We start from the raw sequence: 12996 nt of genomic DNA on the forward strand, positions 1-12996 counted from the left end.
CTTGCAGTTGCTTGGGGGGAAAAAAATGAAGCATAAGGCTGTTACTGAGGCTGCAGAGTGGGTGTCTAGATGGATGTGGATCTGAAAAGGTGAGCAGTAGATTCAATAGCACTGCATGGACAAGGGTATGTGGTGCTGAATGACCCCAAAATCCCCCTGACCCCTAGCTTACAGTACTGATGTATTCAGGTACATCACAAGATCGCCTGAAATATCCTTCACAAAAACTAAGCCAGTGGCAGCATATACAATTTTTCATGCCAACAAGGCCTAATTTTTAATTGAAACAGCAGTCTACAAATTTAAGTTTCAGGTTTTCAAAGGTGGATGCTTAACATGAGGTACAAGTGTATAAAATACAGTTGTCATCTGCTGTACTGTTTTTTCCCATTAGCAGAGGCTTTTCTCCAAAGCAACTTCCAATGAACTCTATTAGCCCACTTCAGGCATCAGTTAATACTTGTTACTCAGGGTAGGGTTTTGGAGAAAAGCTGATGGAAAAAAGGGAAATTTAAATGCAAGAGCCAGCTTGACACCACAAGTGACACATTTAAAATTGAAATACTTTAATTCAGTTCTTTACAAAATCAAATTATAATTACAAAAGATAGAAAAACATGGTGGTCTAGGAATAAAGATTCAAGAGCTCATAGAGCTTAAACCAGATGGACATGTACATTTAAATGTTCAAGACGACCACCTTTTGGTTTTAATCTCTTCTATACTACCAGTAAAGAAATGTCAAAACTACATAGCACTGAAAAGGACAGCATAGCCACCAGTGTCAACAGAAACTATAATCCCTTCATTATGCATGTAGAAAATTTCACATGCAGTCCTTGCTAATATGGGATGTAGTTAAGTAAATTATCCTGACACTTGTTAAAGTCCACAAAATAATCAGACCACACTTTTCTTTACCCCTCCCCCCCCCCCTTAAAAAAAAAAAAAAAAAGCTGAAGGTATGCTGTAACTTGCTACACTGGACAGGGAAGCAGTTTGATCAAATCTCCCACCTCGAACCAAGAAAAATGCCCCACTTCTGTGGTGTAAATAAGTAGGCACTAAAATAGCAGGGTACACTTTCCCATCACCGGCGACTGGGGGTTAAGAGTTGAGTAGCCACCACGGAGTCAGGGAAAAGGTTGTGGTAAGTTGGAAGTGGAACATAAGCAGCTGTGATCATTTTACCTGTGGGGGAAAAAATAGAATTGAAACACTTAAGCAATGAGAAGGTGCTGGTAGGGGGAAAAGGTACTCACTAGGCATAATCTAAGGGAAGGAGTCATACCTGCAAATAGTCTTCCGTGTAATGCATTCACAACAGCCATGGCAACAGGAATTGAGGAACATTTCACATAGACATTACCCTGAAAGAGGAAAAAGAATGAAATTAAAGCATGATCAACATCTAATGCAAATGTCTAAACCCAGGAGGTAGCCATGCACCTGCTTTAGTTCTACATACAGACAGCACTGTCAACCTTGTATTGATGGAGCGCTCACATTACAACCAGCTTGCTGCTGCACAGCCTCCATATGTTAATGCATACGACTGCATTTTATTTACAAAATTTGAAACTGCTTAGCAAGCAATAACCCAAGTATGCTGGTAGGTGAAAAGCAAAAATTTCTAAAATTAAAGTGAAAATACAAGTTACTGAACTGTATATTCTGTATTACTATTGATGTGTGAAATTAGTGGAAAAATATAAAACCCATTCATGTTAATTTTACCCTTAAGACTTCTAAAATACAGTATAAAGGGACTTGCAACAGTTTACTTCTGGCAAGGCTGTTAGAACCCCAGAGTATATTCCTGCATTATTACAACTACATGGTGCATTCAACCTTATGTCACACCTGTGTATAAACCCAAGAAGCTATTAGGTTACAAAAAATTTACTTAGTATTCTTACCTGAGCTGAATTCTTGTCAACATATATGTGTACAATCCCCCCATGCTTGTTGCATTCTTCAATAACATCATCTTGAATGTCAATATCCCAGCCCGGATCTTCTTCGCTGAAAAATAAATACTCTTGCAGATAAGTTCCTGGAGGATACCATACAAATTTTAAAATGCAAAAAAGGCTTCTAGAAAGTGGTCCAAGAAATGACATGGCTTTTACTATTCTAGTATCCAATTTCAATAACCACATGTGCTGGGCAGGGTCATGGTGATCTGGAACCTATCCTGGAAGCAGTGGGTACTAGGCACAAAGCTGGGAATTTAGCATCACCAATTAACCTTAACTGGTTGTGGGAGGAAACTGATACAGACATGGGGAGTACATGTGAACTCCACACTGGCTGAGTGGGAAATAATCCCATGTTCTTCTGCACTACCTGCTATGGCACTGTGCTGCCTAGGCTCTAATATATTTAAGCAATATGTAACTTCAGGCATTCACAAAAATAACATCTGCTCATATTTATCTGCAACTTCTTCCTGTAGGTGGTGTGAAAAGCACCAAAAGCTTTCCCCAAACACTGTCAGCTGGAGAATGAACACTTACGATTGGGGATTGAACATGTTGGAGAGCTGGATACAGTGTGTCGCAATAGGCTGTGTTGGGAGGTTCAAGGCGGTGTTCATGTTCATGTTCATATTCATATTCAGGTTTAGATTCAAGGCAGGGTTTATGGCAGCTGTAAAAGTAGTAAACAAGGTGCCCTTTAGAAGCTTGTGACATACAAAACACTTTCAACTGAGTACAAACTTATGATTTATGCTTAATTCTGATCAAAAGATTTGCAAGTGTTCAGCACTGTCTAATCCATGTACCCATCTGGCAAATGCTAATATTTTATAGTGAATGATGAGACTGTCCAGGTCACAGTGTCAAAGGGTTTTCTGTCTTTGCACAATGTCAAAGAATGGTCTGTAGACTTGATTTTTATAGGCAAGTGTTTTTCTCCTCTGCTGCCCCTTATCTGCAAAATGCCTGAAGCCCACACTTTTCTGTTCTCCCGATTTCAAGGAATAGATTTATCTTGGTGAGGGCATCATGGCATACTATTGTACAGATTATTCATTATTTCACAGGTACAAATCTGGTACTGGAACACTTCCAACACTGAGCTTCAAGAAATGGTTTTCAAGCTGTGTCCTCCATGCATTAAGCATTCAAATCAAATTCACTTTCAGGGACAGAATGACAATCAGCCTTGCTTCTGAGTTCAAGAATAAGGGACAATATATTTCATGGTACACTTTACAACTGGATGGTGAGAGTATTAAAATGACCATTTATAATGCTGACTGAAGGTAATCCACTCAAATCATGGCATCTGAAAAAACACTGGCATAACTTGTGAATCTCAATTTCCTTAATACCAAGTGCCCTCTACTGCATACTGTATATACTGAACAGTATATGCATATCACAGGGTACTGGCAGGGTGCAGGAAGAGGCTTACTAGTCAGCTGCTTGGCTGGAGGGAAAATTGTCTAATTCATTTCAACTTTAGTTACATCCTGCCTGCCACTTCATCTAAGACCCCAACTAGCCAGAATGATTAGAGAGTCAGAAATTAAAAATATGACCCTACAACAGGGCTTACACACGTGCAACTATGCGCAAAAATGGGGAAGTAATTCTGATTACACTTGAATATACCTGTATACAGCCAATTTCAGTATGAATTCCTTTTTTCCGGCTAATTTCATTTCCTTACAACTTCTGGTGCTGAAGTACTTTGCTAATGCCCAAGTAGATTACAGCAAACTATACTGTCAACTGCAAAGGGTAATATAGACAAACAAGCAAAAAGCATAAGGGGAAGGAAAGAAAAAAAAAAAAAATTAGAACTCTGCAAGAACAGAATGCAATTATTGACCAAAACACCCTGAGTGAAATTCATTTCAGAAGCTTTAATGGCTGAATCTATTTTAATGTTGTCCACACTGAGCTCAACTTGTAGGAAGTCACTACCAAAACATAGCTGTCAGACAAGGAAACCACAGGTGCTGGACACTGCTCCTACCTGTAACTGCTGCCATGGCTCCAAATGGGAGAGATCCGCTCATCTGCAGTGCCTGCTGCGCAGCAGGTGGGATCTGTAATCCAGTACCTGGGCAAGCAGAAACATGCCACATTTGCTTAATTACCCCTGTATGTCTTACATTTATTTACTTAGCAGATGCTTTTCTCCAAAGTGACTTCCACTGAACTCTAGTGTTTTCAGCCCGCACACCTTATTCACCAAGGTGACTTACACTGCTAGATACACTACTTACAATGGGTCACTCATCCATACAATCAGTGGAACACACTGTCACACACTACGCACATTGCTCCATTTATCATTCTAAATTATTTAAATATAGTACCAGCTAGTGAGCTGTCAAGTAGATCCAAAACACTTTACATGCTGCTTGCAACTGAACGGGTTTTTAAGTCTAATGGCTGACAAGTGACCAAAGTAGCAACCATTGGTCTCAGACATCTAAGCATGCGTCCAAGATGTTTTGAAGTAATCTGTACAGTATGTCAGTAGAGCCCATTTAAAAAGTTAACTATGCTAACTGGAAAAGTTGGTTTCTGTTTTCAAAGAGGTGTTACACATAGATCTATTGCTCCTGCTGATTAATATCTTGACATTTAAGTTGAACGATGAGACCAGTGCTACCTACACTTATGACAAAGCCTACAGTTTTTTTTTTTTTTTTTTTTACAGCATGTACCAGAAATGGAAGAAGGGTTGCTACTAGCACAGATTTATGAAACCACAGATGTGTACCTGGCTTCAGACTGTAGGACATACAAATTGTCAATTACTTTACATACCTTAACTGCTATAAAAAAGTAGTGCAGCACAGATTACCTTCAGCAAGGCGAGCCATTAACTGCAAACGGCCGGTTGTTCCGAGGTCAATGCCGGTTCTCTCAAGCTCATCGCTGTCCAGGAAGGAGCTAGCTGTTGATGCATCTGTACGCTCTGTAACATGGCCTACTTTCATGGGTCTTCCAGCCAGTTCAAACCCATTCAGCTGCTCCAGGGCCTTCTTTGCACATTCAGCATCTGCAAACTAAGAGAGAAAGATCCTATGAAGTGATCAAAGAAAAACACCACAGAATATAAAAACCCCCCACTAATAAGTTTAACAACTCACTGTGATAAAACCATATCCTTTGGATCGTCCAGTTTCACTGTCCATCATCAGTTGAATACTTTCAATCTAAAAGGGGGGGAACCATCCAGACAACCAATAATTACAATTGGCTGAAAAATGCTTAATTTTCCTCAAGAAATTACACAAAATACTCAAAGATTAACTCACCCTCCCAAACGGCTCAAAGATTCCTCTGAGCATGTCCTCAGTGATATTAAAATGCAGAGATCCCACGTAAAGACGCATAGGTCCTGCGCTGCCTTTCTGCAGGTTATTCGCCATAGCAGCTGCTCTGTTCTTTTCAGCCTGCTCAATTAGACAAATATTGAACAACAATTTAAAAAACGTGCAACTGTGACTCATTTCTGCAACGGGATCTCTCGTTTTCCCACATTGTTACAAATGTAGTTGTCCTTAACTTAAAGCACATGTGTCTGGCTTCAAAAGCAAGACTACTTGCTGCTCCATCTGAAAACATACATTAAACATCTTCTGCCTTTGAAATATAGTGAAACCAGAAGTACACAATGTTCTTTAAGCCGGCACAAATGATTTACATTTTGTTTGAGGTATCATTAACATTACACATTCAGTGTTATGCAAGTAAATTCTAAACCAGGTAAGTGTGATGCCACTTAAGTTTTCTTGCAATATAAAAAACCCTGCAATGCCCACAAAAATTCTAAGTGCTATGGATGTATGTTTTAATAGACTTCATTTAAAACAACAAGCTAAATGAATTAGGAGTTGGTATTAGGTTACATTTACAACATATACTCTATACTAGAATACAAATTTTGTAAAGCCAGTCTTCCAGTGTTAATCTAAATACAGAACCTTATTAGGATATTTTAATGCTATGTGCTAAGCTACTGTAATCATCAATAGTTAACCTGCAAAAGCAGAATTACCACATGAATCATTTTGACAACATGGCAATGCTTGAAAGTGGTTGTACCTGTGAAGCCTGAACAATAATGGGCACCCCCAAAAGCCTTTGTCCAGTCAAGCCAATAGCCAGTGGCACAGAATTGACTTCAACAAACTCAACATATGCAATCCCCTTTGATCTTCTGGAATTTCTGTCAGAAATCATTCTCACATCTCGAACCTGAAGGGAAAGGACCAGAATTAGAGTTCTCCATTGCAGATAAATCAAGATGTTCATACTCAGTACACGTACACCAAAGCACACTAGTAGAGCTACTGACTTTTCCCACTGCTGAAAAGAACTCCTCCAGATCACGAGGACGGATCCTAGCTGCCAGCTGCATGCAGAACACAGTTCGTGCATCTCTTTCCTCTGGAGTTAGATTGTCAATTGGCTCCCTTTATTTAAAACACCAATGAGAAAATAAAATTGAACAACATTTCACTCCCTGACACTTGCTGTGAATACAACACAGCTCACTACCACACATCAAACAGACTTGGGTATCCTCACCTGACTGGGCTCTTATCTTTCTTAAATGGGCTATGACTTCTGGAACCTCTCCTGCTGGGGGGGAGGGAAATGTGTTACTATACCTGATGTACAGAAATGGCTGTTTATACCAGTCATAAATACATAAATAAAGATGTCAGTAAGGGCCAAGAAAATCTTACATTTATTCATTTAGCATATGCTTCAAAGCAACATACATCTCAGATCTTCCCTCAAATTTTCCCTCTGGAAGCACCACTAAATTTCAGCCCACTACTATAATTAAAGAAAATGCTTAAGAGTGCCTCTGTGACAATTAGTTCCTTCCAACTGTGTTCATTATTTTGGAGTTATAACCATGACCGCGAAGCATTTTTATGCAGGCAGTCTTCAACTAAGCTATAAAAAAAAAAAAACTGGTACTGACCATCATTTTATACACCATTGACATTTATGACGTTAAATTTCACATGACCAACAGACTGCAGTCTGGATAAAATCCAGAGATTCACCCCAACAAGAACTTTCTAAATGAGTAGTTTTAAAATCTCAATTTGATCATTTTAGAGAGGAGGCTTTTCTGAGAAAAAAGGGTAGGCAACAGTACTGTGGTTACAATTATACTGATATATTAACAGGCAGTCTCCGAATTATGAATGAGTTCCGTGTCCTCAGTGTGTCTTTAAGTCGGATTTTAACGCAAGTCGGAACAGTTAGGTACGGTGGGTATCTAATGTCAGTTTGTCAAATGTTTGACTTACTATATCGTATACCTTTCCATGCATAAAAAACAAGAACACCAGACAAACTAAAACATCTTTAACAATACAGTAATAAAAATACAATGTAATGATATGAGATGTCACTTCGGAGAAGACTGCAAAATGAATAAATAATTATAATAAACATGTAACTACAGTATTTGAGAGAGCGATAAATATTACTACTGTGATGACGAACAGAGGACACAGAGAGGGTGGACCCAAGTGCAGGATTGTTTATTCAGAACCAAAAGATTAGACATGCTCTTGTGGGCGGGGACGGGCGAATGGTCGGTTGATGGGCGAACTGAACAGAGGTGAGGATCCGAAGGGGGGGGGGGGGGTCTGTCTGAAGTGAGATTCCGCAACTTTTATAGTCGAGTGCTCTCTTGGAGAGAGAGGGACAGTGCGCGCACAAAACATTAACGAAACTTTGTTCGCTTTTTCCGTTGTTCGTTTGCATTCCACCTTTTGCTTTATTATTTACTCTTTAGTTTCAATTGTGACCGCTTCCTTTTTCTTGGATACATTACCATCACTTGCACCACATTTACACTTTGGTGCCATGGTTTGGGGGGTAAAAACAAAAAAAAAAATTAAAGCCAAATATAGTAACACACAAGACACTTAAGAGGAAAATAAGGAAGCCTGTAATACCTCGGGCTCACATGCCCCGCCCACGAGCTGACAGATCACTGTAGACGCGCACTGTTTTGATGCACTTTGCAAAATAGCACCGGTTTATTATTACGAACCGTATATACAATCTCAAATATTTAATATCATAGGCTTAAATATGAAGTTATCTGATTGCTACCTAAGGGTGACACAAAAAAAAAAAAAAAAAACTTCTGGTCAGTACGGGGATGGTTCATAAGTACGTGTTCTAAGTCGGACGTTTAACTCGGGGACTGCCTGTATTACAAAACTGAACAATTAGAGGATCTTGAATATACATTCTTTCCCCTTAATTTATTAAAACGCTGAATTAATGCATCACTGACAATCACACAATGGCAAAAAGTGTAACAAAAGAAGCTTCCATTCAAGAGCAGTAGTCACCTGGCTTTTCCAAAATTTGACAATCTAAGGATTTTAATAGTATTCATCCTTGATTTCACCTTTTTAAAGGGCTATAACGACACACAGAATTCTGTCGATGACATAAACAGGTCAAAGGGCTGCAGAGACAACCAGAGATTACAGCAAAGTAGTCCTACTTACGGAGGGCTCTTGCGAGCTCGATAGCGACCGGAACGCTCCTTGCTGCGGGAACGACTGCGCTTGCGCTCTCTGCTGCGACTCCGCTTTCTTTCGCAGCTGCGACTCCTCCTACGGTCCCTACTTTTTTTGTGGTCCCTGCTTTTGCTTCTCTTCTCATGGCTACGGCTGCGGCTCTTACTTCTGCTCCTCTTTTTCCTTCACAGTGCAAGGCGTCATCATTCAGAGCATATTATTATTACAGTGGTGACACAGTTGCACAGATGAAAACAATGCTAAGGCATTACAATTTCATTGATATCTCTGCAAAAAGGTATAAAATATTAAAATACTCCCATCCATGTGCTTACTTTTTACTGCGTTCCTCATGGCCATTGGCATTAGAAGGCTTGACGTCATCCTAAGCAGGGTCGACAGAAGAACACCATGAAGACGAAGATGTTACATTTCAAGCCGCCAGGGTAAAGGGGATGGGAGCAAAAGAAAATGAACAAAATTTATGAAATAGTCATACAATTTTTTTGACAAGCTTCTTAATACCTGGTCCTTTTGCAAACATTCCGGTGTATTTCCACCCTTCTCCTTTCAATATATTTTTAAAAGTCAATCCAGCCGATTTTCCAGTAGAGTAAGCGTTTTGTAACCCATATGAAGTCACGTTCATTTGGTCAGCAGCCCAATCTCTCCTAATAAGTAACATGGTTATTTTTGCCTAAAACCAAGGTGGCCATGCTAGCAGCCAGCCAATAATCATGTTCCTGTGGTGGATGCCATTCCAGTGATCTTCACCCATTTTCGTTCGTGGACTGTAAGAGCTTGATGCCACCTCTGTCACACATCTTGCCCTGAAGCAAACAGGGATTCACACTGCTTAGTAACTTTGACCCAAGAAATTAAATACCCAAGAAACAAAAATCCAACCTCATGAAAAGTTCCTAGCCGCATGGAGATGGTCCCTGTTAAGCAGTGAATTAAGGAAAAAATATTTACAGATGAAATAATTATTTGTGTATGGCGTAAGAATGGCAGAAATTCAAATGTCAAAGACAACAAAATCAGCGGATGTGTAGAGTATATGTAGCTGGTGTTATGACATGCAACACTACTAGCATGTTGATTAATAACCCAAAGCCCTAAATGAGACTTATGAAGATGAAGAGACAGTATTCACATTTGAGACAATGAAAAAAGTAGTTGCTCCCAATCAACATTTGTCTCACTACTGTGGGGAATAGAACAATTTCCATCATTACACCAAAAAAAAGCTTTCAGAAAAAACAGGTCACACTGTTCAGAAGCTGCGAGGAAAAAACGCACTATTAAAAACAGTTTTATTAATCATGCAAAAGTACAATTACACTGCACAACAAATGCAATTTTACAACTTTTGATGAGAAGTCAAAATCAACTGTAAATTTCCTGGTGAAAACAAGGCTATTAAAATTTGAATACTGTCTCACTGTTTTAGATTAAATTTCCCTGCCCATTTCATTCACCTTGTGACAACTGAACTGGTGCTTTCATGTTCAAAGTTGAGCCTCTTTTTACCTGAGGGACCACAATACATTGATAGGATAAATAATTACAGCCTCACTTTTCAACAATTTATACTGAAATTAAGGGTAAATCATGGAATTGAGGCGAGACTTTCAGGTATGGTTACAATGAAAAATGTGCATCAACTCTGAATTGCTACTACTAATAGAGCACAAGTTCCAGAAGGGACTTGGGTAGCGAGACAGGTCTGCAGTGTATTGTTGAAAGTTTACCCTCCACCCCTTCAAACCCCCTGAAGTTCTACCCACCTTTCTATAGGGAGCTTCAAGCATAGCTTCGATATCAAAATCGTCCGCCATACCGCTGTTGTCTTGGGCTGTAGGGGGGGGAAAAAAAATTACAAACAATGGCAAATGCTAGTAGTACTGTCACGACTTCTTCGTATTCTAAATTCAACACTTTCAGTTTTTTTAAGCAATCCAGTACACTAGTAGTACAACTTAATTTAGTACTATTCAGTCCTGGATTGCTGGATATAAGGTTTTTGTTTTAATAGTGTATTAGTTTGTTAAACATCTCTAAAACCTCTTGACAATTTCAAATTAATTTCTGAGCTCTCAGTGGCCTAAAGAGACCAAGAAACTGGATTGCTAATCTTTTATCTGACACCTTTGTCCAAAAGCATTTACAACTTTAACTACACAATGGTATATCCACTTATATAGCATACTATTTTTACCGCATTAATGCAGGGCAAATACTTTGACACAGGACCTAAAGATTGCTTGGCAACAGTCATCAACACTGTTGCTACCTTCTAGTGTTTGTCTTACAGGACCAAAGGTGAACAGATCCAACACAATTAGCAGCATCTGTTACATCAAGGCTACTCTATTGGCCTGTGCCTTCCTGCTCTGGAGCCTAGATATTGACACACCACATTATTCACCCAAAGTCATGAGACCCAGTGGTACATTTTAACAACCTTTTAAAAACTGTGGAATGCAACAACTGCAGACTAAATTACCATCTCTCAGGAGCAGGCAGGCCACTTCATCACAACTTCAACTTGTCAAGACTCAAGATGTGGCAGATTACTCTATGCAGATCTTAAAATTATAACGGGAGATGACTAGTCTAGTGAACTGAATTCTGTTTTCCAGAAATTCTGGCAGAATTGTGCATAATGAATAAAACAGTTCAGTACCTAAGCACGAAGTGACACGATAAACTCAAAATTGTGCAACTCGATTTTCCCAGGCTAAGCTGCCAGCTGGCAAAAAAAGTTGACCTGCAGCAGCTGTACTAATAAACAAGCATTTTTTTTCAATCATTTGTGTATTTTTTAAAAAAATATATACATATAAAAACAATCTACGACTCGCACAAGTAACTAGCCAGCTAGCAATTAGCTAGTAGCTAAGTACATGACTTGATGATAATATCATGAGGATGCAATACGAGTGTAACACTAGGAATCATTTAAATACACAGAACTGTGTAAGGTGTATCTTACTAAAGTAAAAGGAAAGCCGAAAAGTCAGGGATTTGGAGTATAATCCATGTTCTTTTCTTCGTACGGAACCGCCGACACGACAGACAAGCTTAGCTACCTTAGCTAGCATTTACCCCCGTCACGGCGTCAGCCAGGCTCACGAGACAACCCGGGCCGATCGGTTTCGCACACACCAACTTTACAAATTCACAAATTATCGACAGTAATTAATCATTTAAACTACCGTTAGTCCGCTGGTGTGAATGGATACATGAAAAGTTACCTTATGCGAGCGTCCAGCGGGTTTCCAACAAGTCCCGAAGGCGAAAAACAGGCCTCTCCGAATGAGACACACAATTCTTCCGCTTTCCCGACAGCAAACCGGCCCGCTTGTTCACCAGCTGGCAGCTACTCGGTCGGTGGCCGCCGACTTCACAGCTTAAACAAGCAAAAAAAAAAACGTCTTACGTTGACGAGTCTTTAAAGCGTTGCTTCAAATTGCAAGTACGAAAGACTGCAGTGACAGTTTGTTCGCTCTTATTGTTTCAAAGTTTTCCGCGGCACACAACTACGGCTCCTAAAATGGCGCCGGTTGCTCGACCTGCGAGGGGTTTCCTGAGAGACCGAGTAGGGGCGAGTGTTCGCGCGCTCTGCGTGCTTCGACTTCAAAGTGCCGCGAGGTGAGGAAGGAAGCGACGTGAGTGTCGCGCGCGGATCTCTAGTCAGTTTCCTCATCTGCACTTTTTTTTACTGCAGTTCTGTACAGGAAATAGAAGTTGAACTAAAGAGGCCAACTCTTTAGGTGTGAGATTTTCCCACACAAATGGGAAAATTTTAATTAATACACTACACATAAAGGCACATTTGGTAATTGTAGTAGGCTAGGCTGTTATATGAAATATTATTTTTTATCTGAACTATGTTCCATATTTCTGAGCTTACAACAAAGAATGTTTTAACGTTAACACAAAACAGACAAAGAAATAACAGTATATGACATGCTAAAGCATGATTGACAAAACTTAAAATGTATCATAATGGTCTTTAAACACATCAAGGATATGTTAAATGACTATATATTGAGAATTTTGAATATAATAATTTATTTCCATCCATTCAATATATTTGTTATAATTTATTTCAAATGTAGTATTTAAATATTTCTTTCCTGCAGTGTTCCACAGCCTTAAATTCAAAAATCTATCTGAAAATGGTAATCATAACTTGTGTTGCTTTTTTCAGGGTACTCAGTATATTACCTGTGAATAGATACATTATTGTATGCGTTGGATCTGGATATGAATACTGGATATAAATTGTCTGTTCTGACACACTTGTTGTAGCCCAAACATTTTTTTATTGGCAAGAATACAGGGAATCAGTCCACAAGGAGACAGCATAATACTGAATTTCTTTAACACAATAGCTAAGCTCATTTCCATAAAGTGCACAATGACATACATTATTTGTGAAATACATT

At 39.3% G+C, this 12996-nt stretch overlaps 1 protein-coding gene across 3 annotated transcripts; it reads right to left on the reverse strand.

Moving 5' to 3' along the window:
• Nucleotides 1–549: 549 nt before the first annotated feature.
• On the reverse strand, nucleotides 550–12149 carry LOC108930461 (RNA-binding protein 39-like). 3 transcript variants are annotated; one of them, XM_018745703.2, is made up of 15 exons: nucleotides 11800–12149; nucleotides 10330–10397; nucleotides 8875–8924; nucleotides 8528–8722; nucleotides 6564–6617; nucleotides 6331–6448; nucleotides 6078–6230; nucleotides 5288–5425; nucleotides 5120–5185; nucleotides 4831–5035; nucleotides 3991–4077; nucleotides 2520–2652; nucleotides 1920–2025; nucleotides 1292–1370; nucleotides 550–1191 (listed from the first exon to the last, which is right to left on the reverse strand). In XM_018745703.2, exons 2-15 carry the CDS (start codon nucleotides 10378–10380, stop codon nucleotides 1091–1093), a joined length of 1536 nt encoding a protein of 511 aa, XP_018601219.1. In that variant the 5' UTR covers nucleotides 10381–10397; nucleotides 11800–12149; the 3' UTR covers nucleotides 550–1090. The 3 variants fall into 3 exon arrangements, with proteins under 3 accessions (XP_018601219.1, XP_018601220.1, XP_018601221.1); XM_018745704.2 differs by having other exon boundaries at nucleotides 6564–6614; nucleotides 11800–12148; XM_018745705.2 differs by lacking the exons at nucleotides 10330–10397; nucleotides 11800–12149 and adding an exon at nucleotides 9065–9094.
• Between the last annotated feature and the right edge of the window lie 847 nt (nucleotides 12150–12996).

This window comes from Scleropages formosus, chromosome 1 (genome assembly GCF_900964775.1).
Source record: "Scleropages formosus chromosome 1, fSclFor1.1, whole genome shotgun sequence".
In the NCBI taxonomy this organism is placed as follows: Eukaryota; Metazoa; Chordata; class Actinopteri; order Osteoglossiformes; family Osteoglossidae; genus Scleropages; species Scleropages formosus.